At 48.1% G+C, this 27,737-nt stretch overlaps 3 protein-coding genes across 23 annotated transcripts in view; 2 read left to right on the top strand and 1 right to left on the bottom strand.

The window, feature by feature from the left end:
* Positions 1-2,742, top strand: part of PCCA (propionyl-CoA carboxylase subunit alpha) — a 391,229-nt gene extending 388,487 nt beyond the window's left edge. For all 6 annotated transcript variants that reach the window (XM_026493544.4, XM_057307315.1, XM_057307311.1 and 3 more), the window contains one exon: positions 2,399-2,742. In XM_026493544.4, the coding sequence (XP_026349329.1) occupies positions 2,399-2,467 (69 nt within the window). In that variant the 3' untranslated portion in view covers positions 2,468-2,742. The remainder of the gene's footprint in view (positions 1-2,398) is intronic.
* GGACT (gamma-glutamylamine cyclotransferase) overlaps positions 1-27,737 on the bottom strand; it is a 184,341-nt gene that overhangs the window by 132,352 nt on the left and 24,252 nt on the right. For 3 of the 16 annotated variants that reach the window (XM_048215607.2, XM_048215610.2, XM_048215613.2), the window contains 4 exons: positions 15,047-15,098; positions 14,303-14,420; positions 10,521-10,629; positions 3,757-5,135 (listed from right to left, as the gene is read on the bottom strand). The exons of 4 other annotated variants lie outside the window; for them this stretch is intronic. In XM_048215607.2, coding sequence (XP_048071564.1) covers positions 4,651-5,135; positions 10,521-10,551 — 516 coding nt within the window. In that variant the 5' untranslated portion in view covers positions 10,552-10,629; positions 14,303-14,420; positions 15,047-15,098 and the 3' untranslated portion in view covers positions 3,757-4,650. Of the gene's footprint in view, positions 1-3,756; positions 5,136-10,479; positions 10,630-12,768; positions 14,421-15,046; positions 15,099-27,737 lie in introns of those variants that run through there. 9 more of the 16 variants (XM_048215611.2, XM_044381924.3, XM_048215616.2 and 6 more) reach the window with 5 other exon arrangements.
* On the top strand, positions 5,880-16,061 carry LOC130542782 (uncharacterized). Its single transcript, XM_057307336.1, has 2 exons — positions 5,880-7,071; positions 15,576-16,061. Exons 1-2 carry the CDS (start codon positions 5,880-5,882, stop codon positions 15,602-15,604), a joined length of 1,221 nt encoding a protein of 406 aa, XP_057163319.1. The 3' UTR covers positions 15,605-16,061.

Genomic DNA, 27,737 nt, shown 5'->3' with positions numbered 1-27,737 from the left:
GGTCCCTGTCTCATGGAAAGTCTGTCTAACGCGCAGGTAGTCAAGGAACAATTGTTCTTCACCTTAATGTCTTTCAAATCAAAGGATCTTTAATTTTTCATGTTTACATCTGTCTCGAAGGCAGTTAGTTATCTGAGACTTAGGTAACACAGCAGGGTTTTAGAGATTGCAAGAATTAATGTAGCTCTTCAAGATAATTTCTCCACAAAGAGAACAATTCAATTTGAGATCAAGAAGAGCTGAAAGCCCCATGTACACATGTGGGACGTAATGATTTAGGGAGGAAAAAAAATGGGAGTTGTATTTGTCCTGAAACTTGTAAAACTTCTTACATGTATTTTCCCCTTGAAGAAAATAGAAAAGTCCTTTTAAAATAATAACTTCATTATTCTTTCTGCTTCTACAAAGATGCCACCCATAGTAGAAGGAGTCTTTTCTGAAGGACAGTTTGGTTTGGAAGTGTCTGCATCCTGGAGCGAGGCGGGGGGGGGGGGGGCAAGGGGAGGAGCAGAGGCTGCCGTGGCCTGCTCTGTGGGAAGCTGAGATCGAGCCCTGGGGACATGGGTGCCCTGGCAGAGAGGTGCTGTCTGGTCACAATGTCATTTGCATCAGAGAGACACAGCCTCTGTCAGCCCAAGAGGAAATGAGGCTGCTGCTCAGACGGCAGGCCTGACCGGGAGCACAGAGGCCCAGTTTATGCGGGCGGGCCCAGAGGTGGCTCATCGGGCTGGAAGGAGCTGCCCTCAGCGGGGCCCAGGTTCCGTGGCGTTTGGGAGAGGAGAATGGCACGGTCGGGAATAAGGTTTTTGGGAATGCTGCCCTCTACGTCTGATTCCTTTTCCAAATGTGAACCAAAAATGGTCTCTGTTCTTGTAGAAATTGTTGGTTTTGCTCCTTGGGATTATTTAACATTTCTGCTGCATTAATGTCATGAACTGTCCAGGCATGATGAGAACTTGGCCTCATTTGGGGGACCCAGAACATACATATATACATACATACGTATTGTACACACACACACACGTCTGCTGCATGCCAAGGGCCCATGTTGCTGGACTGAGGTGCTAACACAAAAATGAACGTGGCCTTAGCTCCCGGAAGGAGCGTGGAGCCCTGGTCTGTTGGTGTGTTCAGGGTCCCCATGGTCTCACGGTGGCTCCTGGGTCTCGCGTGGAGGCTCAGCCGATCCCTGGGCCTCGGCGGCCCAGAGTTGCTTTCAGGGTGTTGATGGGCTCCGGGTCAACTTGTACTTTGGTCTGACCACTATCGGCTGGAGCCCTGGCTGGAGCCCTTCCTGCCCATCCCATTTCCTTCGGCGCCCCAGCAGGGCGCCCCAGGAGCGGCCAGAGCCCCAACACACAGGAGCAGGCCCTGGCGAGCCTGGGGACGGGCAGTTCTTATCTGGAGAGCCATTTTTCCTCCCGGAGAAAGCGGTCACAATGGAAACCGGTCCTCACGTAGTCATCGCAGCGGGAAAGATGCGTCCTCTGCAAACACCAGGGGCCTCAGGGCAGAAGGAGCAGCCGCTGCGGCGCCAATCGCACCTCCCGGGCCCTGGAAGCCGTCCCTGCACAGGCTCGCATGGGGCTGCAGGCCCCGGGCTGGCACTCAAGGGAGGAGGCTCTTGTAGCCTTCCACTCCCTAGTGGGGCCGCTCTGAACCTGCCGCCCGGGCCGTCTTCCCGTCGGCCGGACATAGCCTGCCGTTTGCTTTCACGCCCAAGCAAGAACCTCCCAACGAGTCAGAAGACGGCCTCTTCTCCAGTCCAATACTCCCGGCTCCCTTTAGAGCTGAACACGAACTCGGGAAAGCAAAACCCGCCTCAAGCGACACAAACCCGGGGACCGCGAGCGTGCCTGCTCCACGCGAGGCCACCGAGCCCTGTCCATGCAGCCACACGTTCGTCTCCTGTTAGTTAATAGTCCCTGTCCTGACACCTGTATAATTGTGTGGTGTTTTTGTCTTTGTTTTTTTAACACTAAGTACACCACTAACTCTCCGAGACCGTTTCTACCCTGAAGCCGCAGGAGGGCTTCGGAGGGCTGGCTGTTGAGAGCTCGCGGAGCATAAGTGCTTCTGGCTGTTGCGGTGCTGGGCAGACCCCCGGGTGCGCCCAGTGCAGGCCCGGAGGGCGGAAGTCAGCGCAGGCTCCCTTCCACCAGCAACTTTTAGGACAGAGACAGGCGTGGGGAGGGGAAGGTGGCCAGCCATAGCCCTCAGTGAGGACAACCCTGTGCACGAAGTCCCCTCTGCCAGGCTGGAGCCGACTCTTCTACCTGTGCCCAAAGCCTGCCGGCTGTCTCTTCGTTTCCAGAAACAGATGACGAGATGGCTCGCTCATGGTCTAGTTAATAATTCTGACTCCCTTCTTCTTCTTCTCCTTCTTTTTTAATTCAAGGTGAAATCAGTGCATTGTAAAGCTGGAGACACAGTTGGAGAAGGAGATCTGCTCGTGGAACTGGAATGAAGTATTTATAGCCTTTCAGTCATCACCCAATTTAATTAGCCATTTGTATTATTATTCTTTCACACTCAATTTAATCAGGCGTTTTGCAGAACACTCCTGTGCGGCAGATTTTACATGGTCATATTTATTCCACATATAGTCAAAACCAACATTCTGCCAAAAAATCACCAATGGAAATTTTTATTGATATAAATACTTGTACATATGATTTGTACTTCTGCTGTGAGATTTCCTAGTGTCAAAATTAAATCAATAAAGCTGAGCATTTGTCTAAATATTAGTTTGCCCTTTTTTTGAATGAAGACAATGTACATAAGAGGCTACTGGCTGTGCCAGTAGACTTGAAATACTAGCATTTCATTGTGATCCTTTAAAAAAGGATCTTTGCCTTAGTCTCATAAAATTATCATTTGCCACCTTATAGTCTGCTTACCTACCTCTTCCTGATTGAGGACCTAGCTCCCATTTGTGGCTATTCTGAACTTCCGAAAGCCTGCGCGGGCGGCCGCCGGGGAGTTTGGAAATCCCTCCTGCGCAGCTCTCACGGGTGAGTGCGGGGCCCCCGGGTCTGCGGGGGAGGGAGGAGGTGGGGGGCGTTGGTGGCCCCTTCGGGTGAGCTGGCTCACAGGGCCCCCCCTCCCCATCCCACAGGCTTTGCTGGGGGCTCCCTCACCCCAAGAGTGGTGGATGTGGCTGCCACAAGCCCATCAGTGGAGACTCATCCTTGCCTTTTTGTGTTTTTGTGAAGCAGGTTTCCAATTAAGAAAAGAGGGCTAAAAATACGGATCCTGTTTTGTGCCAGATGCAGTTAGTGATCAGAGTCTGCCACGAAGCTGAAGAGCGAGGGGGCTCTCCCGGCGGAGCACGAGGTTACCGAGCAGCAGCAGCTGCGCTTCCAGTGGCTTCTGAAACTCTTGGAATACATTTCACACTTTGCTGGTACGTCAGCAGAGGCAGAGTCGTGCGCTGCTCTGAATGCGCGGACAGATGATCCGATGGAGGTGGGCAGTAATTGGTACTTCGTGCCGTGCTAAAATTAGTTTAAGTGCTGTTTGTACGTGGAAGCTAAGCTTTCTGTCAGGCCTGAAGAACAAATTACTAATGTGCTGGTTCTTCTCTGAAAGCCCCCCCCCCCGCCCCCAAACACCGCTCCCTTCGGGGGCAGGGACGGCACCTTGCCACTGGGCCTTAGGCTTGGGTGAGCTTCTGTCTGAAACCGGGGTGTTCAGCAGCCTCTGCCAGCAAGTAGGTGATTGTGATTTCGCTAGATTAGAATGAAAAGAACCTTCTTTTTTTTTTTTTTTTAAGATTTTTATTTATTTATTTGACAGAGACAGCCAGCGAGAGAGGGAGCACAAGCAGGGGGAGTGAGAGAGGAAGAAGCAGGCTCCTAGCAGAAGAGCCTGATGCGGGGATGATCCCAGAACGCTGGGATCACGCCCTGAGCCAAAGGCAGACGCTTAACGACTGCGCCACCCAGGCACCCCATAGAATGAAAAGAACCTTCTATCAGATTAGTAGAGGCCCCCCCAAAAAAGCCAACAATAGTACCAACACTTTTAAATTTGGTTTCCCAAAACATCCAGTTTAATATTACATGATCATCTTTAGTAATCCCTCTTTAATAAGCTTGATCTGAAAATTGTGAATACTGATGTTTTCTATGCTCTAAAAGTCCCCCAAACACCGCATGTTTTTCTTGAGATTCTTTTAGTACAGAGAGATAACCCCAATCAGTTTAAAAGTCTTCTTGCTGCTACAAGTTAGAATCGATACGGTAAGGCGGCTGAAGTCGGGCTGCTCCACAGAGTCTACGTTTTAAATGTTATCTTCAGATCAAAGCAAAGCAAAGCAAAAAAAAAAGAAAGAAAAATATGACATATGAGTTCTTGAAATGTCATTTAGGGGAATTAAAATCCTGAATTATCCGATCTATTCAAGCCCATGGCGGCCTTGCAGCAGAAGCAACAAAGCACTATTGGATAGACAGGCATAGTCTTGCGATCAGTGTGTCAGGATATTGGGGAAATCAGCTGCGCTGAACAAGAGTTTGTTCCTTTTCCCACAGGCTGCGTTTTACAAATATTTGTTTCAGAGGGCTTAGAACGCTGGTGCGTCAAGTCTCCGCAGAGCGGGCTGAGGTCGTCCTCTCATCATCGGGGCTCCGACGGCCTGCCCCCTGGTCATCTGTTCTCCCGCGGGTTGTAGCGAAGCCCGTGCTCGCCCTGGGAGTCGTAATCGGCGTGGTGCGGGAGGTGGACCCACTCGGGTGAGTAGGTGGCCGTACTGTACACGAAGCACTGCAGGGTCCCGTCGGCGGCGGGCGTGTCCTCGGGGGCCCCGCGCGCGCCCTCCCACTCGAGGACAGCGACCCGCACCGGCGTGCGCTGGTACATGTCGGGGCAGCCCTCAAACTCATCGAGGAAGCTCAGCATCCGCTCGTCCACGGCATAGATCTCGCCGGCCACGCGCTGCCCCTGCCCCGGGAGGTTGAGCAGATGCGGGATGTTATGTTCGCCGGCGATCACAAGCGGGTAGGGCTCCAGCGTGCGGCCCCGGCCTCGGAAGGCGGCGCAGCCGTTCATGCGGTCCCGCAGGACCTTGTGGTTGGGCTGGCCTCTCTTCAGGGTCCCGTACACGAACACGCAGGCCATGCGGGCCCCGGCAGCTGCGGGGGAGAGAGCGAGCACACGGTTCATGCCGGCAGCCGCAGGGGCCCGGGTGGGGGTTGGGCACTGTCTGGGAAGGGCCAGGTGGGACACAGGCTCTGCTGGGCCAGCAGCGGCTTCTGACCCCGGCACAGCCCAGAGCCCACTGCTCTTGACCATGGCATGGCGGGCTCGGAGGCCCAAAAGGTCTTCTGGGCAAAGGCACTCCGGTCAGAACAGACGTGTCAGAAGGAGACAGCCTGTCTTGGGATCGAGCCCCTCAGAACCACTGTTTCATACACCAGTTTTTAATGTTTTTGAAAGGACTTTAAAAATTACACCATAAATATTTTTTATAGATAAGTTAGAAATACTGATAAGCAGATATTTATCTATGTACACACACATTCCCCGCATAGAACAGGCGCACGGCGTCAGCTACAGGAGACCGCTCAGGCTTCAGTACGAAACTCACAGTCTGGTCCCGGCGGTACGACCCAGCAAGCCTTAACGAGCACACCTTCAGTGTTCCTCTTCAAGGTCCTGGAGGGTAATGAGGCTTCCCTGTGACTCACGGTGACTCAGCGCAGCAGCCTTGGCACTCATGTGAAGGTAAATATTTACTGCTCACCTGGCCTGGGCCACAGATTGTTACATAACTGATAAAAGTCATTTGTGTGAAAGTGACTCAAAACTAGAAGCAAGTTAAGGTGGGCCTCTCCTCACGGCCTGGCGTCTCGCTCCTTGCCCCGCGCTGTGTCGTGATGGCAGGCTTTGGAAGGAAGACACCTAGCACAGGGAGACAAAAGATGCATCCCTGTGCTGGCGGCAGCCCTCCACCAGCCAGGAACACCTGGGGGGTGACGTCCCTGGACGCCAGTCATGTGGCAAGTGGCCCTTGGAGAAGTCACACTTGGCTCACAGCGCTTCCACTCTTTGGGGTAGGGGTCTCGGCCTCACCCCACCTCTTTAGGGGGTCTGGGGAGGGTGCATGGCCTCCACAGACCCACGCATCTGTCGCCTGCCTGCTCCTCTCCTGTCCACTGACTCAGTCACCAGCCTGCGGAGTGTCAAGAGTTCCACGGGTTTTGGGTAAACTGCGGTCGGAAAGCCTCAGCCAGGGGAGCCGTGCCAGGCTGGCCATGCAGGTGCGTGCTGGGCACTGGGCAACACTGGGACACCTGGAGCAGGATGGGGACGTGGTGGGAGCTCCAGTTCTGGTGACTCTGGTGACAGGGAAGGACAGATTAGAACTGTGGGGTGCAAAGGGGAGGCATGCTGGGCATGGAAGTCTGGAGGTGAATCAAGGAGAAGCTGGAGCGCGGGTACAGAGGGACGAGGACTGTGTAGGCGCCGAGGAGCTGGAGGTGGCAGGGCTGCTGCTGCTGGGGGACCAGGGAGGATGGGCAAACGTGAGCACAAAGAGGGTGTCAGGAGGAGCGACAGGGACAGAGGGGCGGGCTGCGCACCAGCCCTGGACACCAGACATTTCGGAGGAGCCTCCAGAGTCCCCGACACTTGCACCCTGGCTGCTGGCATGGTCTGTCCACAGCTCCTCCCAGGGGAACCTAGGGCCCAACCCTCTCTCACCACGGTCGCCCCCACCACCCCCAAATGGGCCTGCTTCTCTGCTCCCTGCAGCCTCTCCCCCGGGCAGTGCCCAGAGGGTTTCAGCTGAACTGCTCCACAGCTCTCCTGTGGGAGGGCTGGACTCTGGCCCCCCCCTCGGGCCATCCCCTGGGGGGCGGGGGGGAGACTTGCCCGCCAGGAGACCCCAACACAGAGGCCTCCTCGGGGCTGGCCTGGAGCAGCACCCGCCCAGCCCTGCATCGCCCTGGCTTGCTCTCCACAGTGCCTGTTCTCTGAGTGGCGGCCGGTCCTGTTCCCAGCCAGAGTGTTCGGAGCTGGAAGGAAACTTGGAAACATCTCGTCTGGTGAAGCCTGCTCTCAGGTTCAGTGAGTATCTAAGAACACACAGCCAGGCAAAGCCTGTCAAAACTGGAGACCCGCTCTCTCTCAATCACTAGTGCCCTAGCTTTTCTCCTCTTTGATTAAATGTTTAAAGTGATATGCGTCCATAATGTAAAAAGTCAAATAGCTTTACCAGAACAATGCAACCGCCTACCCTCTTCCACTCCCTGGAGGCAACACTTTTAAGCCTTTAAGCTGTGGCTTTTGGTATTTGTCTTCATATGGTCGAAGGCTTGCACTGCTACTTCTTGAGGTTTTAAATTACATCTTAGCTTCCTACCCCCAAAGCAGGTGAGCATAGCGGTTTAAAGCACAGAGTTGAGAACCCAATTGCCTGGGTTGTGACTTGAGGCAAATCACTTCACCTCTCTGCCTCGGCTGTGAAAGGAAGTCAGAGCAGCAGCCCGCCGCTGAGGGCTGGAGGGCACGGCAGCCCGGCGGGTTAACGCGCAGCCGCGGCCCGGCTCTCACCTGCTCGGTAAGCCGGCTCGCCCGCGCTGCGCTTATCCTGCGCCCCGAGCGCGCACGCCCGCTCTGCCCCGCACCCCTCCGGTTGACTCCTGCCACGGTTTCGGTCAAATCCGTATTCATTTCAGCATTAGAACTATGTAAACACTTTCCTCAGATAAGGCACAGAGTGTACTATCATTAATTTCCTTTCTTGGACAACTTTTCTGTTTTTCTTGGAATTAAAAATTGCTTGCAGCTTTTTTCCCCTCTGCTCAAGTTTCTCTGACAGCAATTCAGCCTCTCACTTTCAGAAAGTGCTGTAAGCATCCTTTCAGCCTTGACCACTGTTAAAGAACAAAAACTCAACTCAGTAAATGTGAAGATCTAATTGCCTTTATGCCTCGATTCATGGACCAGGCAGCGTCCCATCTGGCATGTCGAGGGGATGCTCCGAGGAGCTGTTCGAAATGAAAGGTTTTTACAGGAAGGCAGGTGGGGCAAGGGAGTTATTAGCAAAAGAAAAGGATTGTTCCAGGCAAGGTCACCTTCCCTCAGGTGGAAGCCGGGCAGTCTTACTAGGCCCGTCACCTCCTGTTCTCTGGGGGAGGGGGAAGGGCTCACGTGACAGATTACCTCATCAGTGCTAAGCAGAAAATTCCTGATTGACCAGTTAAGACGAGGCTTCTAAGGAAGTCTGAAAGTACAATTGCGTTACATGTAGTACAAATAGGTTAGATATAAAGTCCTGGCTTAGTGACTTGGCCTAAAATGCTCCCATTTTGGGCCTCTGCTTTTTTTTTTTTTTAATTAATTTACTTATTTAAGTACTCTCTACAGCCAACCCCACGACCCCAAAATCAAGAGTCACATGCTCTTCCGACTGACCCCACCAGGTCCGTCCCCCCACCCCCCGTGTCTCTTTTTACCACCACACACTGGGTTACATCCCGGTTTCGCCGGGAGCCATCCTGCTCCAGTCCGGGCACCACTGCCATCTGGGGTGTCCTGCCATGCCACCCAGGGCTTCCCTGCGACCCATGGCCCCTTCTTCGTCGACTCCCTCATTTTGCTGAAGCTAATTCTTTCCCACCCTTAATTAACAGTGTGGCTCAGTAGAGAATTCTAGGAACAGTGTTCTTCAGAGCTTTGAAGGCATTCTTGTTTTCTGATTTCCCACGTTGTTATTGAGAAGCCCAGTCCCGTTGGGCTCCAGTGTCCTCTCTTCAGGACTTGAGCTTTCCTCTCTGGGGACTTGAGAGATCTTCCTTTTTCCCTCAGATTCTGAGGTTACAGTGTATCTTCTAAAGGTTTTTTGTTGTTGTTGTTGTTGTTAAAGATTTATTAGAGAACAGGCGAGCGAGAGCATGAGCGGGGTGGGGATGGGCAGAGGAAGAGAGAGAATCTCAAGCAGACTCCATGCTGAGCGCAGAGCCCAATGCGGGGCTCAATCCCATGACCCTGAGATCATGACCTGAGCTGAAATCAAGAGTCAGATGCTTAGCCGTCGGAGCCGCCCAGGCGCCCCACTTCTTGTGGGCTTCTTTCATTCATTGTGCTGGGAATTTCCATCTGAAAACTCACCATCTTGGACTGTGGGGAATTTCCTTCTCATTCCCTACCTTCTTGTTCTCTTTCTGGTCTCCTAATACTCAGGTATTGTGTATCCTGGATTAATTTTCCGGTTTTCTCTCTCTCCTCCCTTTTTCCAGGTATTTTTCTTTATAGTCTACTTAACTCCCAGTTCTTCTATGAATTTGTGTCTATTTTTGCCATCATAGTTCTTTCCCAGCTGGAGGCCACCTCTCATCTTTGGGAAGGTATTGATTATCATGGGTTTGGGTGGTGGTTTCATGTTTTCATCTTTGTCTGCATGGCCTCTCTGGTTCGGTGTGTGTTTCTTTAGAGGTTTTCTTCAAATTCTGGTAATCCTTGGCTACTGGCCTAAGATGTGGAGAATCTAGACAGCATTTAGGCAATGAAAGCTGTGTGTGCAGGGGAGAGAGCCTGATGGTTGGCAGGCCTCGTGTGGGGGATCTGCAGGTTTGGGGGGGCTCCAGATAACAGAATCTATAGGCATGCATATTTTCCCTCGATCTCCATTTTCAGGGTGCCACCTAACCCCACCCTCAGCTGGGCCCAGTGTCCCCAATACCAAGCCTCTCTGGACAGTACCCCACCTGCTTCCTGCTGGGAAGAGGAAACTGGGTGTCTTGCTCCCTATACAGACTTCCACCCTTTCCTGATCTTTCTTCCCTGACCCTCGTCTTCACAGGCCCATGGGTCCGGAGTTTGTCTGGCGGTCTGCTGTGTACTGGTCGCTGGCTGCTTGCTGGCTTTGCACCATGCAGGGACTTAGGTGTCTGGTTCCTCCAGGCTGCTAAGTCATTTTCCGTCTTCCAGAATTTCATTGCCCTCCCTCATCTTCTGTCTTTATGGGTCACTGAAGTGGCATTTAGGGAGGAAGCAGGACCAGGAGAGCCTGTTCTTCTCACATCTCCTCCTTGGGGAGCCCTCCCTGCACCACCCACACCGCCATTTTACAGGGCCCTCAGCCCCTTCATCTTTCCAGAGGTTCAGTGTGAAATGGGACGGAAGTGGAGGTTTAGAAACCACTTGCTTGCTGACTTGGGTATGTTTTCGGTTGCCAAGAGAAAGCCCACAGAATGGCAGTCATGGTCCCAGAGGGGACTGGAGATGGCTGGGGGACAGAGGAAGTATGCTTAGAGAGGGGAATTGTGTCCCCTGAAGCAAGAGCACGAGGGGAGAACAGGAAGCAACAAAGGAGAGGGAAGGGCCAGCAGGGCACTCGGGGAGCCGCAGGAGAGCCGAGTCTGTCACCCCATAATAAGTCTCTTTGGCAAGAGGATTACTTCAGGCTGATTATTTTTAAGCAGCACAGGAGAAGCTCTGATAGAAGTGACCCTTTTGAGAAGAGTCACTTACATTTCTAAGGGGTGTCTCCATTTGTGAGGTTATCTTCCTACCTGTACCGGCAGGCGGGGGATGGCTCTCCATCTCTAGAAGCTCTGTCGGTGCCGAAGGCAAAGACTGAGAGATGCGTCACTTTACCCTTGTTCGCTGTGCTTGGCCTGCCTAGAGAGGGGCGCGGAAGGAAACCGTGGTCAGAATGCAGCAGAGGATGCGCCTTGCAGGGGCTGATTCCTCCCAGCCACAACCAGGCACGCCTGCCCGGCCCTGTGCCATCTCTGCTTTCCGAGTCCGCCACACGCACTAAAGACAGGTCGGGGGACCCCGTGGAGCGGATGGGGACGCTAGCGCGGAGGAGCCCAGGCCCCAGGCACAGAGTCTGTGGGGGCAGCACCGGGGCCTGGGCCTGCTGGACTCCTGGTGCCCCCAGCGCTCTGCACTTCAGGCTGACCCCAAGGCCACAGGGAGGTGACCGTGTCAAGGCCAGGCCAGGACTCAGGCTCTGCAGTGACAGTGCCGGTTTACAAAGGACATACCTCACTATACTCTGTCCCCCGTTAGTTTTCACTGAATTTTACTTGATAAACCAGTTCCTTTTCTGGATTTAAGTTTTTAAAAATTATGATAAAATACACAAAATATACAATTTACCACCCTAACCATTTTTAATTGTCCCGTTCAGTAGTGTTAAATACCTTCACATTGTCCATCCATCACCACCATCCACCTCCAAGACTCCTTCCATTTTACAAAACTGAAACTCTATACCCATTAAATAGTAACTCCCCATTCCCTGCCCCCGCCAGCAATCCCGTGCTTTCTATTTCTATCAGTTTGACTACTCGAAGTACTTCATGTAAGTGAAATTGTATAATGTCTGTCTTTTTGTGGCTAATTTCATGGAGCATAATGTCCTCAAGGTTCATCCATGCTGCAGCACAGGTCAGAATTTCGTTCCTACCCGAGCTGAATAGTACTCCCTCATATGCATACACCACGTTTTACCATCCATCCACCAACAGACGTCTGGGTTGCTTCCACTTCTTGGCTATTGTGAATGATGCTGCCATGAACATGGGGTTTGCTACATCACTCCGTTATTCTATAATTTTCTGAGAAACCTCCATTCTCTTTTCCATTAGCAGCTGTACCATTTTTACATTCCCACCAATTTCTCCACATGTTTGTCAGCACTTGTTGAGAGAGAGAGAGAGAGAGAGTGCAGAAGCAGGGGGAGGGGCAGAGGGAGAGGGAGTAGTAGGTTCCCCGCTGAGCAGGGAGCCCAGGACCCAGGGATCATGACCTGAGCCAAGGGCAGATGCATAACCGACTGAGCCAGCCAGGCGGCCCTGTTTTGCTGTTCTGATAGTGGCCATCCTGACTGGAGCGAGGCGGTATCTCCCTGTGGTTTTGGTGTGCGTTTCCATGATTAGTGATGTTCAGCATCTTTTCACCTGCTTCTTGGCTAGTCCTGTTTTTCCTTGGAGGAATGTCTATTCAAGTTTTTCACTATTGAGTTTTAGTTCTCTGTATCTTCTGGATATTAACCTCTTACCAGATACATGATTTACAAATATGTTCTCTCACTCTGTAGGTTACCTTTTCCTTCTGCTGATTGTGTCCTTTGAAGCACAGTTTTGAATTTTGGTGTTGTCCAATGTATTTTTATTTTTGTTTCCCATATGTTGGTGTCATATCCAAGAAATCACTGCCAAATGCAGTGTCACAAAACTTCTGCCCTATGTTTTCTCAAGTTTTATAGCGTTAGCTCTTATATTTAGGTCGCTGATCCATTTTGAGTTAATTTTTGTATGTGGTATAAAGTAAGGGTCCAACTTCATTCTTTTGCATATGGATGTCCAGTTTTCCAATTGTTGTAAAGATTATTTAACTATATATACAATGACTGATTTCTAGACTATTATCTCTCATTGATCTAGATATATGTGTGTTTTTATGTCAGTACCACACTGTTTTTGATTGCTGTAGCTCGGCAGGAAGTTCTGTGAAATCAGGAAGTAGGAGACCTCCAACTTTGTTATTTTTCAAGATTACTTTGCTTATTTGGCGTCCCTTGATATTCCTTATCAATTTCAGGGTAGATTTTTCTATTTCTGCAAAAATGCACCTTTGGGAATTTTCATAAGAGTGCATTTAACCTGTAGATCACTGTGGGTAGTATTAGCACCCTAATAATAGTCTTCTAATCCATGCACATGAGCTGTCTTTCCATTTATTTGTCTTTAGTTTCTTTAAGCAATGTGTAGTAGTTTTCATTGTATAAGTCTTTCACCTTCTTGGTTATTTTATTCTTTTTGATGTTACTGTAAGAGGAATTAGTTTTTATATTTTCAGATTTTTCATTGTTAATATATAGAGATACAACTAATTTTTGGGCACTGATTTTGTATCCTTCAACTTTGCTGAATTCATTAGTTCTAACAGTTTTCTTGTGGAAATTTCTTGTGGAAATATAAGATAATGTGAGCTGAGCTAATTTTACTTCTTCCTTTCCAATGTGGATATCTCTTATTACTTTTACTTATCTGATTGTTTCAGGTAGGACTTCTAATACTATGTTCAGTATAAGTGGTAAAATTACAAGCATCCTTGTCTTGTTTCTGGTCTTACAGGAAAAACTTTGTCTTTTGTCTTTGAGTATGAGGTTAGTTTGGGGTTTTCATATATGGCCTTTATTATATTGAGATAGTTTCCTTCTTTCTATTCCTAGTTTAACTCTTTTTACCACAGACTGGCGTTGAATTTTGTCAGACTTTTTTCCCTTCATTCTGTTAATGTGTATTACATTGTTGAAGCACCCTTGCATTCCTGAGATAAACTCCATTTGGTCCTGGTATATAATCCTTGTAATGTGTCGCTGAATTTTTTTGTTTGCGAATATTTTGTTTAGAATTTTTGCATCAATCCTCGGGGATATTAATCTGTGGTTTTGGTAACAGAGAATGCTGCCCTCATTCAATGAGTTTGGAAGTGTTCAATTTTTGGGAAAATTTGGTAGAATTCACCAGTGAAGCCATCCAGTTCTGGTCTTTGTTTCTAAAGCATGCAGTGCAGCGAGAGGGAGAGAGAGAATCTCAAGCATGACCGATGAGATCGTGACCTGAGCCGAAACCAAGAGTTGGACGCTTTAACCTACTGAGCCGCCCAGGTGCCCCATGTTAAGAGGTTTTGATTACTAATTCAGTCCCTTTTCTGGTGATCTTGGAGGGGTATGTTTGTTTCTAAGAATGATCCATTTCATCTAAGTTTCCAATTTGTTGGCACACTACTGTTCTCTTATAATTCTTTTTATTTCTATTAAATGGGCTGTAATGTCCATCTTTCATTTCTGACTTTAGTTATTTGTATCTTCTTTTTCTTCTTGGTAAATTGAAAAGTTCGTCGATTTTCTCTATTGTTCTTCCATTCTCTATTTTCTCTCTCCTCCAATCTTTATTTTTTTCCTTCCTTTTGCTGGCTTTCAGTGTATTTTTTCTTCTCTTCTCCGTCTGACATGTTCATCCCATTTCCAGGGGCTGCTCTGAGGGTCACAGCCAACAGACATGTAAAAAAGTCTACTCATGGGCCGGATCTTCTGAGACGATCCCCCAGCCAGGGCTAATTAAGAGTGTGCCTGTGACTCGTTCAGGTTGGGAGAGGGTGGCACTGCCACTCCTGAGGCCCATACATTACTGCTTCAGCCCTGTTCGAGTCTTAGATAAAATGCAAGAGTTTAGTTTAGGAACAGGTGTAGGTGAGCCATTTGGGCTTTTCCAGAGGATACTGAAGAGTGACCTTTAGAAGTGGCTCTCTCTCTGCTTTAATGGAAAGTACATACCCCCAGGTCGGCCTCCTCTAGCACACTGATGGCTGAGCAGGCCCGCCCTGTGTGCCCAGACAGCAGTGTGGGCTCAGCCGTTCCAGGGACTGTTGTCAGGCAGGGTGGCCTCAGTGTTCTACAGGTGGACATAGAAGAACACAGTGCATGGTGAGAGTAAAGAAATGCACAGTGACAGGCCTGAACCGAATCCCCATTTCTACCACTTGGCAACTGAAGGTCTTTGGGAAGGTTGTTTGTTTGTTTGAAAACCGGTTCATTCGATTGTGTGCACGGCCTCAGCACCTAGGGAATGTTCTTTCCTAGGTTCTCCACCCCACCTCCTTCCTTTATCGAGATCTTATAAAAATACCTACTAGTTTATATTCCTCTCAATGAAGCCTCTTAAAAAAATAAAATGGATTATGAACAGCCGAGGGAATCAAGTCATGTCAATTACGGTTGGGCCTTAATGATTTTTCAGAGCCAAGAATACCCAGGAAGGTGCTCTTACATAGAAGTGATCCTGGTTAGACAGCAGGTTGTTACCTTCAACTCTGGAAAATCAGTCTAGTAGCTTGCTTCTGCAGAAGATAATTTCTTCTCATGAAAGAAAACCTGACAATAAAATTAAACTTCTTTTCTAGGAACTGATGCAGCCTCCTAGAATAACCAAAATTGAATTGTATCCTGTACTACTTATGTAAGGGGAAAAAAAAGAACATTTTACATTTCTGGCTCCTTTCATGAGAAAAACATCATTACCTTTCTGATTGTGTTTTGAACAAATACAGATCCTTCAGGAAGAAACTCATCCCTGTGGGGATTGAGAAAGGATCAGAGTTAAGTACTGAAACAAGCAATTAATTCCCATTAGAGGATTAAGGCACTCATGTTCACTTTGAATCAGAAAAACAAATTGTGAATAAAATCATGTACAGCCAAGAGGTTACTTGTCAAAGTTAATAAATTAGAGAATTGAAGGGCAAACTGGAACGCACAGAAGCTGAGCACCACGAGAAGCACAGGCAAGCGAACTGGTGGGGTTCTGTGTTCGTGGGATAAGATCTGCCATTCTCTTTAAATGCTGCAGAATCATGGGGAGGGGACTAACGGTTCCTGTCCTGTGGTGCTGTCCTTCCTCTAACGAATGCAGTCTAAGGAGAAGAAGTCTGAAAGTATTTTCTGCCCTGTTATGTAACCATCCCTACGACGCATGGATTTCCCTACAAAATCAAGGAGTGAGACGCACGGGATACTAACAAACATTCACCGTGGCCTATTTCACTTTCAGGTTTGAGAGCCGACTCTGAATGGCCCTGAGCACCATCTCTGCCAAGAGCGTCATCAGTGTGTCCGAGACTGAGCCGGAGGCCGCTGCCGTGCTCGGGTCTCAGCACCTCCCACCTGGGAACCAAAGAGCCTGAAAACTGAACCCCTGTTCCCAACCCAGCTGGTTGGGAGTCGTGTGGACAGCGGGGGGTCAGCAGGGAGGTGGGACAGGCTCAGAGAGTATCAAGACATTTGCCAGCAGAATGTGGCTTCTTCAGCACTGTGGGTATTTAAGAAAACAAGCCGCTGGGGCGCCTGGGTGGCACAGCGGTTAAGCGTCTGCCTTCGGCTCAGGGCGTGATCCTGGCGTTCTGGGATCGAGCCCCACATCAGGCTCTTCTGCTATGAGCCTGCTTCTTCCTCTCCCACTCCCCCTGCTTGTGTTCCCTCTCTCGCTGGCTATATCTCTGTTGAATAAATAAATAAAATCTTTCTTTAAAAAAAAAAACTGCTCGTGGATGTGCCCCTGTGGCCTGGAGCCGCCGGGGGTGCCTGTCCCTGGCTCAGCAGTTCCCAGTCTTCAGACTCCGCCTGTCTATAGTTTCATATTGCATTGCTGAAGCAGAAATTAAAAGTGATTACAAGTCATTTCCATAACTGAATTTTTCCTGCTTAATTTTTTTTCTTAGCCACCTTGTGGCAAGAGTGTAAAAGGCAGGGTTCGGTTGAAGAGTCTATTATGCTAGTTTAGAGATTGCCACTATCGGGTCTGCTGAGGCCCTGTTCAGAAACACGCATACCAGGTGAACCCCACAAGAAAAGGGCTAATATTGAACTCTTCTTAAACTTATCCGCATAAGGGACTTTATGGACACCAGCTTCTAACACGAGAACAACCTCTAACTACAGGTGCCTCCATAGAATGTTCATCCTGCGTAGATTCAAATGTAACGACACGGGGACACGTTAGTCAATCTGTGTATCACTTTAGACTGTCGTCTTTGCTGCCAGTGTTTGCTGCTGTCAAATTAAGACTGTGAGAAAAGGCGGGTGAAGGGACGAGATTTGGGGGGCGTGAGATTGAGCCCGTGCTGAGCTGGCTCTGGCCCCGGGCACCGCAGCGCCCTGCACCTGTCTGAGCCCCGCGGCCGGGAGCAGTTGTGACCCAGTGAGGCCGAGCCTCGGTCGAAGGCCCCTGTGACGTGCACACTACTCTCGAGAGGGCTCTTCTTATTTTATACAACGGTCCTGGCATCTCAGTCAAGTGGCCACTTCTCCCCCCTCCCCATTGTAACATTATTTTCCCTTGAGAAACCGCCCGAGTGTCTGATACAGTTACACATTAATTCTTAAGAAGTTTCTCAGAACTGTAGGAAACAGGTGAAAAAACAAAAAGCCTGGAGCCCGGAGCTGGAGCTCGGCCTGGAGCGCGAAGCGCGGGAAGGTCACGGCACTCTCCGCTCCGCGCGGCTGGCGGCGGCGGCCGGGCCGGCTCGGGCCGCTTCCTGTGGGCGCTTTGATGCTGTCACTCTCCTGCTTGCCGGTTTCTTTACAGCAACGACAAGGGCTTCCTGCCCGGCCGACCCCTCGCCAGCCCCACTCAATGCCCCGGAAACGATTATGGCTAAACACCTTGCTTCCATTAACCAAGCGGCTCTGGGCAAACGGCGGTGCCTTTGAAATCAAGAAGTGAGGGTCTCCGCTGCGCCGTCCCCTCCCACGCTGACCCCTCGTGGGTCCGTGCAACAAACGGGCGCTTTATGGCCCCTGATGCCGCACTGGGTCCTCGGAATGCTGCCTCGGCCGCCATCCCTGCATTTCCACTCTTCGGCCGTGCCAGACGTTTTACAAAGACATTTTTTAATGCCACACCACTTTTAAGGCAATTATTTCGCCATCTTTAAAACAAAGGGACCAATGAGGGAGGTAGGACCTTCCCCTCACACCCCCAGGCCCACTCAAAGTCTGGAAAGAACAGCTGTAAAATCCCCGAACACCGAGTCAGGGAAGGGCTCTACGGAGACAGGCGGGACGGTGACCGCCCCGGCGCGGCTGGGTTGGGGGTGCCGCCAGCCCCCTCTGGCTCCGGGCAGGAGGCGCGGAGCGCTCAGCAGCGGCCTGGCCCGCCAGCCAGAGAAGAGCGAGTGCTGCCGGAGGTGGTGGGGCGAGCGCTCGGTGCCACGGGCTGCGCTGCGGCCCGGGAAGGAGGTGCTGAGAGCCCTCACCACAGAGGACCCACCTGTGGCTCGGAGGGGGGTCTATGAATAAAGCCGGCCACCACGCGTTGAGAGCACGTACTCCATTTACTCCGTGCCTGGCCCCATGCTAAATACTCCACTTACATTCTCAAGTTAGTGCTCAGTGGGGATCTCCTTACTTTCTAGCTTCTCCCCATTTTACAGATGGGGAAACTGAGTGTGACTTACACAGGTGCCCAGTTATAGCCGACAGAGCAGATGTGTTTGCCTTCACACCTTCCTGCCCTATGAAAGGTCTCACCCAGCTCTGGGGGGAGGCACTCCTCTCACTGCTTCCTGCCCTAAACAGCACAACAGGAACACCTCCCTGCCTCCGGAGGGCCTGGGCAGCCAGTGGCTCGAGCCACTATCCACACCAGGCTCCATTCATGTCCTCACCCAGAAGGCACCCACAGGTATTCACAGCACCAAGCAGACATCGCTGCAACCTGCCAGGCGTGCACCGTGGAATCAGTGCTGAGAAGCTGCCACCATCCGGGAACTCTTAACAATTTTATCTTTGACCTTGGGTTAAGGTCTGATGGGACACTAGTGAACAGAGTAGTTCTGTACAGCCCCACTGGCACACAGCATTCTCGATGTCCCAGGGACAGGGAACCCCAGGGTCCCACCATGCTCAGGATTCAGCGAGACTCAGAGCAAGGACAAGGTAACGTGTGACATCTATGACCGGCTCAGCTGGGAGAAGCCCAACTCCATTCCAAGCAGAACTTGCTTGGAACACAGGAAGGCGGTATATACATTTTTTGGAATGACCCTCCTACATACTTAATGTGTGAATTTTCCTGGGTGTAAAATTTTATCTCAAAGAAAACCTCTAAAGAAAAAGATTGAGATCATAGAAGGAACACAATTTGCCGGCCTCTCGGTCTATAATTACTATTACCAGTTTGTATTCTTATCTGAGTTCAACATGCTTCACAATCCCCAATCGACAGCAAAACCTTCCCATCTTTTATTTAGGATTTGCGGTGGCCTCCCTTAAACTTAGTCACTTTCTGGAACCCAACATGCAGTAAAAAAACGAGGCCAACAGACTTCTCTGGGTCTGTTCTCTGGGCTCCTGGCAGGTGAAGCAGCCCCAGGGGCAGGGCCGGGGGCGCAGTGAGCTCAGGCACAGCGGCTGGGATCCAGACTCGGGCCTCACCAGCTATCGTGACCCCCCCAGTGCCCGTCTGCACTGCCGCTGACCAAGCCGAGGTTTCCTCCCCACACTTGGCTATGGAGAAATACAGCAATGGTCTGCCTTTTAGAATAGTTCGCAGGGCTGCCGGAGAAGAGTGCAGCTCTTAACTGACACGCCGGCAGCTGCTCAGGATACGCTCATGCGGCCTGGCTTCAGCCCTCCTGCTCAAGGAGAAAGAGCCAGGATCTGTGCTGTGTCCCCACGTGACATCCGTCTGCAGGGCATGGCGAAAGGGCCAAGGGGTCTGGTTCGAGGCAGGGAACTCCCACCTACCGTGCATGCCCCCAGAGGTCTTTGTTTTTCCCCAGAGACAACTCGGGCCAAAAGCTGCGGAGGGAAAGGGAATGACTATGCTTCCGTGTACCATCTAAAAGGTTTTGTTTTTCAGAAACATTTTAAGGCTATCTTAACAAAGTGGTTTTTATTCAGCTGTTCTGCTTTCTTGGGTGAGAAATGGGGAGCTTGGAAATACAACTTAAATTTACATCTGAATTAGGGGCGCCTGGGTGGCTCAGTCAGTTAAATGTCCGCCTTCAGCTCAGGTCATGATCCCAGGGTCCTGGGATCGGGCCTGCTTCTCCCTCTCTCTCTCTGCCTGCTGCTCCCCATGTGCTTGTGCACTCTCTGTCAAATAAATGAAATCCTAAAAAAAAAAATTTTAAGTCTGAAGCAACACAAAAGCCCTATTACAGAATGTCATAGAAAGCCATTCCTTTTTAGGTGGCTTGCTAACAAACTATTCTAGAAAGAAGAGAATACACACCTGTTTAAACAACTCTTAGATAACCACTTTAAACGTCAGGCCAGTCCAAAAGTGAATGAAATTATTACACGAGGTGAGGGTTCCTGGCAAGGCCTGAGCCCACACTCCCTGTATTTAATGTAGTATTTCACAGCTCTGGAGGAACAGGCCTCCCAGAAGCACTGGACAGAGAGCTGAGAGATCAGAGGTCAAAGCCGAGCCCCGCCGACTGTCAGACTGGACCTGCCTGACCCAGCCAAATGGGGCAAGGCCGCAGCGGTTGGTAGTGAGAGGCACGGACATCCTGGGCTTGGCTGCCCTGGGACCCAGGATGACGGGAGAGCCAATCACAGGCCTCGCCCAAGGACGTGGGGCAGCATGATAGCGGAAAGACTCCGGCAGATGACCACCAAGTGCAACTACAAAGCTCCGGAACACCACCTACGCTACAGAAGGAACCCTGAGCATTCCTCAGAAACCAGCAGCACACGAGGCTCCCCTCCCCGTACTGGTTGGTCTGGTCTAACCAGGACTGTGCTCCCACCCCCGGGCTCCCTGCCAGTTGGCACTGCCAGCCCACGGGGAATCAGCAATAATCCAAACTCCATTTCCAGTGGGCTCTGGAATTCAGGACTCTATTCTTTTGGTAACACATTTACCTTCAGAATGACCTTTTGCTAAGAATACTGTTAAAACCAGTTAAAATTCTTTGCAAAGATGTTGGTTACCTAGAGGTGGTCCTAAAGGCAAGGGGGAGGAAGGCAAACCAGAGGGGAGCTAACTCCTGTTAGTGCGTGAAAAGAATCACCCCATGTCCACACATGATGCATGTCTCTCCATTTTTAAACAGTTTTAAAAAAGAAATAAGCTTTTTAAAAAATAAAAGCACAGAAAATTAAGCCTAACGGGGTTTTTGAGTAATTATCTGTCCCCCAAGTATTCAAATCCTTCCAGTGCTTTTCTCATTACCCTCAGTTCAACTCAATTAAAACAGTTGACAGCAGCTGAAACTCTGAATTCCAAGAAAGAAGTGGGGAAGAAATGAAGGCTATGTTACTGAACATGCTCTTAAATACTTTACATAAAGTGGATCCATTCACTCCCATTCCTGTGAGTCCTAAACATGCAGCTGCTCACTGCTGGCTGACAGCAGCCAGAGTTCTCTGGGTCCAACACCAGAAAACCCAGAAAAACATGTTGTGTCGGAGTGACTGGGGTTTCAAGGGAACCGGGTGCACTGAACTAACTGAATCCAACCCTTTCATATACGAAACCCCCACCAGAAAAAAAATATTTTCTTAATCCCACTTTAAAAGCCACATTACCACTAGGACCAGCAGACAGAAGCCAGCAGCTTCGAGGCCGAACACACCGTTCTTCCTCAGGATTCGTGACACTTTGGCCTCTCTAGTGTTCAGGGGTGGATCCCAGGACCCTAAATATTACTAAAAAGCACAATTTGGTCTCTACTTGGCTTTTAAAAAGCACTTAAAAGCTAACACTGAGTCTATTCCGGGAAGAGCAAAATCCAGTTAGAATCTAAAAATCCCTTATTGCTACTTTGTGGTTATCAGAGAATAGATAACAGCTATATTCAGTTTAAACGCTTTTTCAAACATTTCAAAGATAACAGAACAATAGCTTTGTTTTTCCATTACTGGACTTTTTTTTAGGTTTATAAATGTTCTTTCATTCATGATAAGCAGGACTCAGGGAAGCTACCACTGTGTTTACTCAAACATTTTCCTAATCAAATAGCCCAGAATTTTAGTTTTCTGTCTGTAGGAACTTGGTCATTTTCCTCACCCATAATGACTTTCTTATATATATATTTTAAAAAATATAAAAAATATATATTTAAGAAATACATTGTATATATAAACATATAAAAAATAATATATTAAAAATATATAAAAATATATATTTAAGAAATACGTTGTATATATAAACAACAGAGACAAGAAAATAAGCTCTCTCCTCTCCACCCTCCCCTATCCTGGGACAGCCTGGGGTCAGCAGCAGCAGGAAGAACTGTCTCCCTCCCCTGGGGGCTGAGTAGCAGATGTCATCTGGTATCTCAGGAGTCTCCCCAAAAAGAGGAAACAAGCAATCCCCCCACTCCTCAAGGCCATGCTTCACAAACCACAAGCAAAGAGTTAATGAGAGTCCTAGCTGAAGTAGCCGGCTCTCTACCAGTCTCCCGAATGGGCCCCACAGCCAGGACCCCTGGGCCCTGCTGTCCAGCGTGACGGTGGTGCGGAGGCAGCAGAGGGGGGGGGACCCCACTGGGCCACAGAGGCCCAAAGGAGCTGATCCTTCAAAACTGATGCCAGCTTGGCACTGTATTATTACTCTAACAATGACTTCAACTATTTTTCAGTTAAGGAATTTCTCTCTTCCTCCCACTGTTCCCATCTTGGAATAAAGACAGTTCTTCAGAGAGCTGGTCCCTGTCTCACGGAGGGAGCAAGGCTGACGCAGCCCAGGACTACAGCTCCTCCCCAGGCGCTAAGCCACTGGGAGACACACTCAAAGATGATGATAAGACACACTGGGGGGCCGGTGAGACACGCCTGGGGAAGCGGCATCCCGTGTCCTGGAGGAGAGTGGCTGGCTGAACAGCAGAGTCTTCGAGGAGAAACAGGAAAGAGGTGGGCACAAGTCAGGGGATGGCTAGAGGACAAACGGGTGGTCTGAGCGGGGGGGGGGGGGGGGGGGGGGGGGGGGGGGCGCCTGGGCGAGCCCGTGGGCGTGAGCGTAAGGCCGGGACCACAGGGAAGAGGCAAAGGACGGAGCCTGGGCCTGGGTTACTAAAGGCCCAGCTTTCAGCCCTCTGTGCTGGGGTAACGAAAGGTATTAAGCCTAGGAGGTGACACGGTAAGATTTCTATTTTAAAAAATTATCTAGCGCGACCCCAGGGGCAGACTGAGGGTACCTTCGGAAGCCGGGCCGTGCCCACCCAGCGGCCCCGCCGCTGCACCGTGGGCAGATGTTCCGCGGAACGTGGGCGCCAGCACGCGGCGGGCGTGTTCGGCTCAGCACTGTGACAGCCCCACGCAGATCCTACCCAATGTCCATCAGCAGGAAAGCGGGCTAACAAAGTGTGGTACACTGTGGAGAACCACAACGAGTGGACAACGACATCACGGGCAGGGCTGAGTGACAGAAGTCAGGGAGCAACAGCGCGTACTGTACAACTGTGTTTACAGGGACACGTCCCTGCTGCTGGATGTCCGCTCAGTGGTTACTACCGAGGAAAGACATGGGGACACCTCCTCTAGATGGTGTTGACATGGTGTGTTCCTAGCAGGAAACCCATCACACTACGTGATCTGCACACTTTTAGGACGTGCTACACTTCCTGAAAATGTGCATTAGAGGGGCGCCTGGGTGGCTTAGTCAGTTAAGCCTCTTGATTTCAGCTCAGGTCACGATCTCAGGGTTGTGAGACTGAGCCCTGTGTCAGGGTCCCTGCTCAGGGAGGAGTCGGCTGGAGATTCTCTTTTTCTCCCCCTGCCCCTCCCCTCATTTGCCCTCTATAAAAAAAAAATCTTTTTAAAAAATGTGCAGGGGCGCCTGGGTGGCACAGCGGTTAAAGCGTCTGCCTTCGGCTCAGGCCGTGATCCCGGCGTTACGGGATCGAGCCCCACGTCAGGCTCCTCCACTATGAGCCTGCTTCTTCCTCTCCCACTCCCCCTGCTTGTGTTCCCTCTCTCGCTGGCTGTCTCTATCTCTGTCAAATAAATAAATAAAATCTTTAAAAAAAATAAAAATAAAAAAAAATAAAAAAAATAAAAAATGTGCAGTATATTTTTTAAAAAGATTTTATTTATCTGAGAGAGACAGCATGAGTGGGGGAAGGGGCAGAGGGAGAGGGAGTAGGACAAGCAGACTCCCCACTGAACGAAGCCATTGCAGGGCTTGATCCCAGAACCCTGAGATCATGATCTGAGCCAAAGTCAGATGCTTAACCAATGGAGCCAGCCAGGCACCTCTGTGCATTACATTTTTAAGATACATATAGTAACAGAGTAGAAGACAGATTTCCAGGAAATAGGAAAAGAACAAATTACGCCTCAAGTTTGCAGAAGGAGGAAATAACAAAGATCAGGGCAGAAATAAATAGAGGTCAAAAAAATAGCAAACATCAATGAAACTAAGAGCTGGGTTTTTTTAAGAGGTAAAATTGGCAAAACTTTAGTTAGACTAAAAAAAACAGATTCAAGTAAATAAAATCAGAAATACAAGAGGAGACATTACAATTGATACCATGGAAATACACAGGATCACAGAAGACTACTATGAATAATTATATGCCAACGAACTGGATAACCTACAAGAAACTGAAAGATTCCTAGAAATATACAACTTATCAAGAGAGAACGATGAAGAAATAGAATATATGAACAAACCAATAACAAATAAGGTGACTGAATCAGTAATCAAAAACCTCCTAACAAAGAAAAGTCCAGGACCAGATGGTTTTACTGAATTCTACCAAACATTTAAAAATGAATTAATGCCAATCCTTCTCAAACTCAGCCAAAAAACTGAAGAGACAGGAACACTCCCAAACTCATTTTACAAGCCCAGCATTACCCTGATACCAAAGCTAAAAAACACCACCACAAGAAGACGACAGACTCATATTCCTGATGAATACAGATGCTAAAGGTCTTAACAAAATACTAGCGAACAGAATACAACAGCACATTAAAAGGATCATACACCTTAATCAAGTGGGATTAATCCCTGGGATGCAAGGATGGTTCAACACACACAAGTCAACAAATACACACATTAATCAAATGAAAGATAAAACCGTATGATCATCTCAGCAGAGGCAGAAAAAGCATTTGACAAAATATCCTTTCATGATAAAACTCTCAACAAACTGGGTACAGAGGAACATACCTCAACATAATAAAGGTCATATATGACAAACCCACAGCTGACATCATACTCAACAGTGAAAAACTGAAAACTTTTCCTCTAAGATCAGGAACAAGACAAGGATGCCCACTCTCACTAGTCTTATTCAACATACTCTAGAAGTCCTGGCCAGAGCAGTCAGGAAAACAAAATAAAAGGCAACCATATTGGAAAGAAAGAAGTAAAACTGTCTTTGTTTGCAAAGTATATAATCTTATATACAGAAAATCCTAAAGAATCTTCCAACAAACTGTTAAAACTAATCAAGAAGTTTAGTTAAGCTGCAGGATACAAAATCAACAAACAGAAATTGATTATATTCTATACAATAATGACAAAATATCTGAAAAAGAAATTAAGAAAATAATCCCAGTCACAAAAGCACCAAAAACAATAAAATACCTAGGAATAAATTTAACCAAGGAGGTAAAAGATCAGTACACTGAAAACCATAATACTTTGATGACAAAAATGGAAGACATGAATAAATGGGAAGATATTCCATGTTCATGGATCAGAAGAATATTGTTAAAATGTCCATATTACCCAAAGCTATGTATAGATTCAGTGCAATCCCTATCAAAATCCCAATGTCATTTTTCACAGAAATATAAAAGACAATTGTAAAACTTGTATGGAACCACAAAAGTCCCGAAATAGACAAAGCAGTCCTGAGAAAGAACAAAGCTGGAGGCATCATGCTTCCTGATTTAAAACTATACTAGAAAGCTATAGTAATTAAAACAGTATAATAGTGGCATAAAAACAGACACATGGACAATGGAACAGAATTGAGAGCCCAGAAATAAACTCCAGCATATACAGTCAACTAATATTGGACATGGAGCCAAGAATACACAATGTAGGACAGTCTCTTTAATGAATGGTGTCAGGAAAACTGAACAGCCACCTGCAAAAAAATAAAGTTGAATACTCATTTTACACCACACACAAAAATCAACTTGCAATGGATTAGAGATTTAAAATAAGACCTGCAACTTAAATTCCTACAAGAAAACATAGGGGGAAAGCTCCTCGACATTGGTCTTGGCAGCAAGGTTTTAGATGTGACACCAAAAGCACAAGCAACAAAAACAAAAATTGGTGAGACTACACTAAAGAGCTTCTGTACAGCAAAAGAAACAATTAACAGAATGAAAAGGCAACCTATTGAATGGAACAAAATATTTGCAAACCATATATCTGATACAGGGTTAATATTCAAAATATATTGGAAAAAACTCACATAACTCAATAATGGAAAAAAACAAAAACGAACAATCTAATTAAAACATGGGCAGAGGAACTGAATAGACATTTTCCCAAAGACACACAAATGGCCAAGAGGTACATGAAAAGGTGCTCAACGTTGGGGAAATGCAAATCAAAACCACAACGTGATATCACCTCCCAAGTGTTAGAATTATTACCACCGAAAAGATGAGGTAACAAAGGTTGGCAAGGACAGACAGAGTACACCTTTGGTGGGAATGTAAATTGGCACAGCCACCACAGTATGGCTAGAGCATATGTTTGGTCACAGAAAAATTAAAAACAAAACTACCATATCATCCAGTAATCCCACTTACAGGTATATATCCAAAGAGATATCTGCACTCCCATGTTCATTGCACTGTTTACAACAGCCGAGATGTGGAAACAATCTAAATGTCTGTCAACAGATGCATGGATAAAGAAGATGTGGTTGTGTGTGTGTGAGTGTGTGGGTGAGGGTGAGTGAGTGAGAGAGAGAGAGAGAGAGAGAGATGGAAAACTATTCAGCCATGAAAAAGAAGGAAATCCTGCTCTATGCAACAACATGGATGGACCTTGAGGGCATTATGCTAAATGAAAGAAGTCAGAGACTCACAAATACCCTATGTTATTCTTATATGTGGACTGTAAGAAAGCCAAATTTGCAGAAACAGAGAGTAGCATGGTAATTACGAGGAGCTGGGGCTGGGGGAAATGGGGAGATTTTGGTCAAAGGGTACAAACTTCCAGTTAGAAGATGAGCACGTTCTGGGAATCTAATCACAGCATTGTGAATCCTGTGTACAATACTGTATATACTGGACGGCTAATAGATCTTAAATGTCGCCACAGAAAAGAAATGAAGGGGCGCCTGGCTGGCTCACTTGATAGACCATGCAACTCTTGATCTCAGGGTTCTAAGTTCAAGCCTCATGATCAGTGTAGCAATTACTTAAATAAAACTTAAAAAAAATGATGAATATGTGACATGACAGAGGTATTAGCTGACACCATGGCGGTAATCCTATTGCAATATATAAATGCATCAGATCAACACACTGGATGCCTCAAATTTATACAACAATTATATCTCAACAACGCTGGCAAAAAAATCAATGGTCTATTCTTTTTGGAGTAATGGAAATGTGGAATTAGACAGTAGTGATGGTTACACAACCTGGTGACTATACTAGAAACCACTGAATCATGCACTTTGATGTGGTGAGTTTTATGGTATGTGAATTACATCTCAATAAAAATCACCGGTTAAAAAAAATCAGTGGAACAGAATAGAGATCCTAGAAGTAGACTTTGATAAAGGTACCAAGGTCACTCAAGAATGGACAGTCTTTAAAACAAATAGTGTTGGATAATAGGATATCTGTATGCAAAAAAAAAAGAAAGAAAGAAAGAAAAGAAAAAAAAAAAAGAACTACAACTCTTATCTCACCCCATATACTTAAATTAACTCAAAATGTATACAACTGTAAGGGCTAAAATTCTAGAAAAAAAGCTTTTTGGATAAGTCAGACTTCATCAAAATCAAAAACTTCTGCTCTCAAAAGGCTCTGATGATTAAATGGAAAGGCAAACTCAGGCTGGGGAAAATATCTCCAAAACACACACAGGTAGACCTTGGAGATATGGTAGGTTTGATTCCAGAGCTCTGCGTAGAGCAAATACCGCAATAAAGCAAGTCAAATGAAGTTTTTGGTTTCAGAATGCGTATAAAAGTTATGTTTATACTATACTGTAGTCTATTAAGTGTGCAATAGCATTATGAATAAAAAACTGTACATACCTTAATTTAAG

Source organism: Ursus arctos, unplaced genomic scaffold (genome assembly GCF_023065955.2).
Source record: "Ursus arctos isolate Adak ecotype North America unplaced genomic scaffold, UrsArc2.0 scaffold_10, whole genome shotgun sequence".
NCBI classification, from domain to species: domain Eukaryota; kingdom Metazoa; phylum Chordata; class Mammalia; order Carnivora; family Ursidae; genus Ursus; species Ursus arctos.
The sequence above is the reverse complement of the archived record's forward strand: the minus strand, read 5'-3'. Positions and strand labels throughout refer to the sequence as shown.

Excerpts from the sequence above, each read along its gene's own strand:
- LOC130542782 (XM_057307336.1), top strand. The coding sequence starts at position 5,880 with ATGGCAGGCTTTGGAAGGAAGACACCTAGCACAGGGAGACAAAAGATG. Across the intron at positions 7,072-15,575 it reads GAAGCCTGCTCTCAGGTTCA|GTTTGAGAGCCGACTCTGAA; the intron begins GTGAGTATCTAA and ends TTTCACTTTCAG.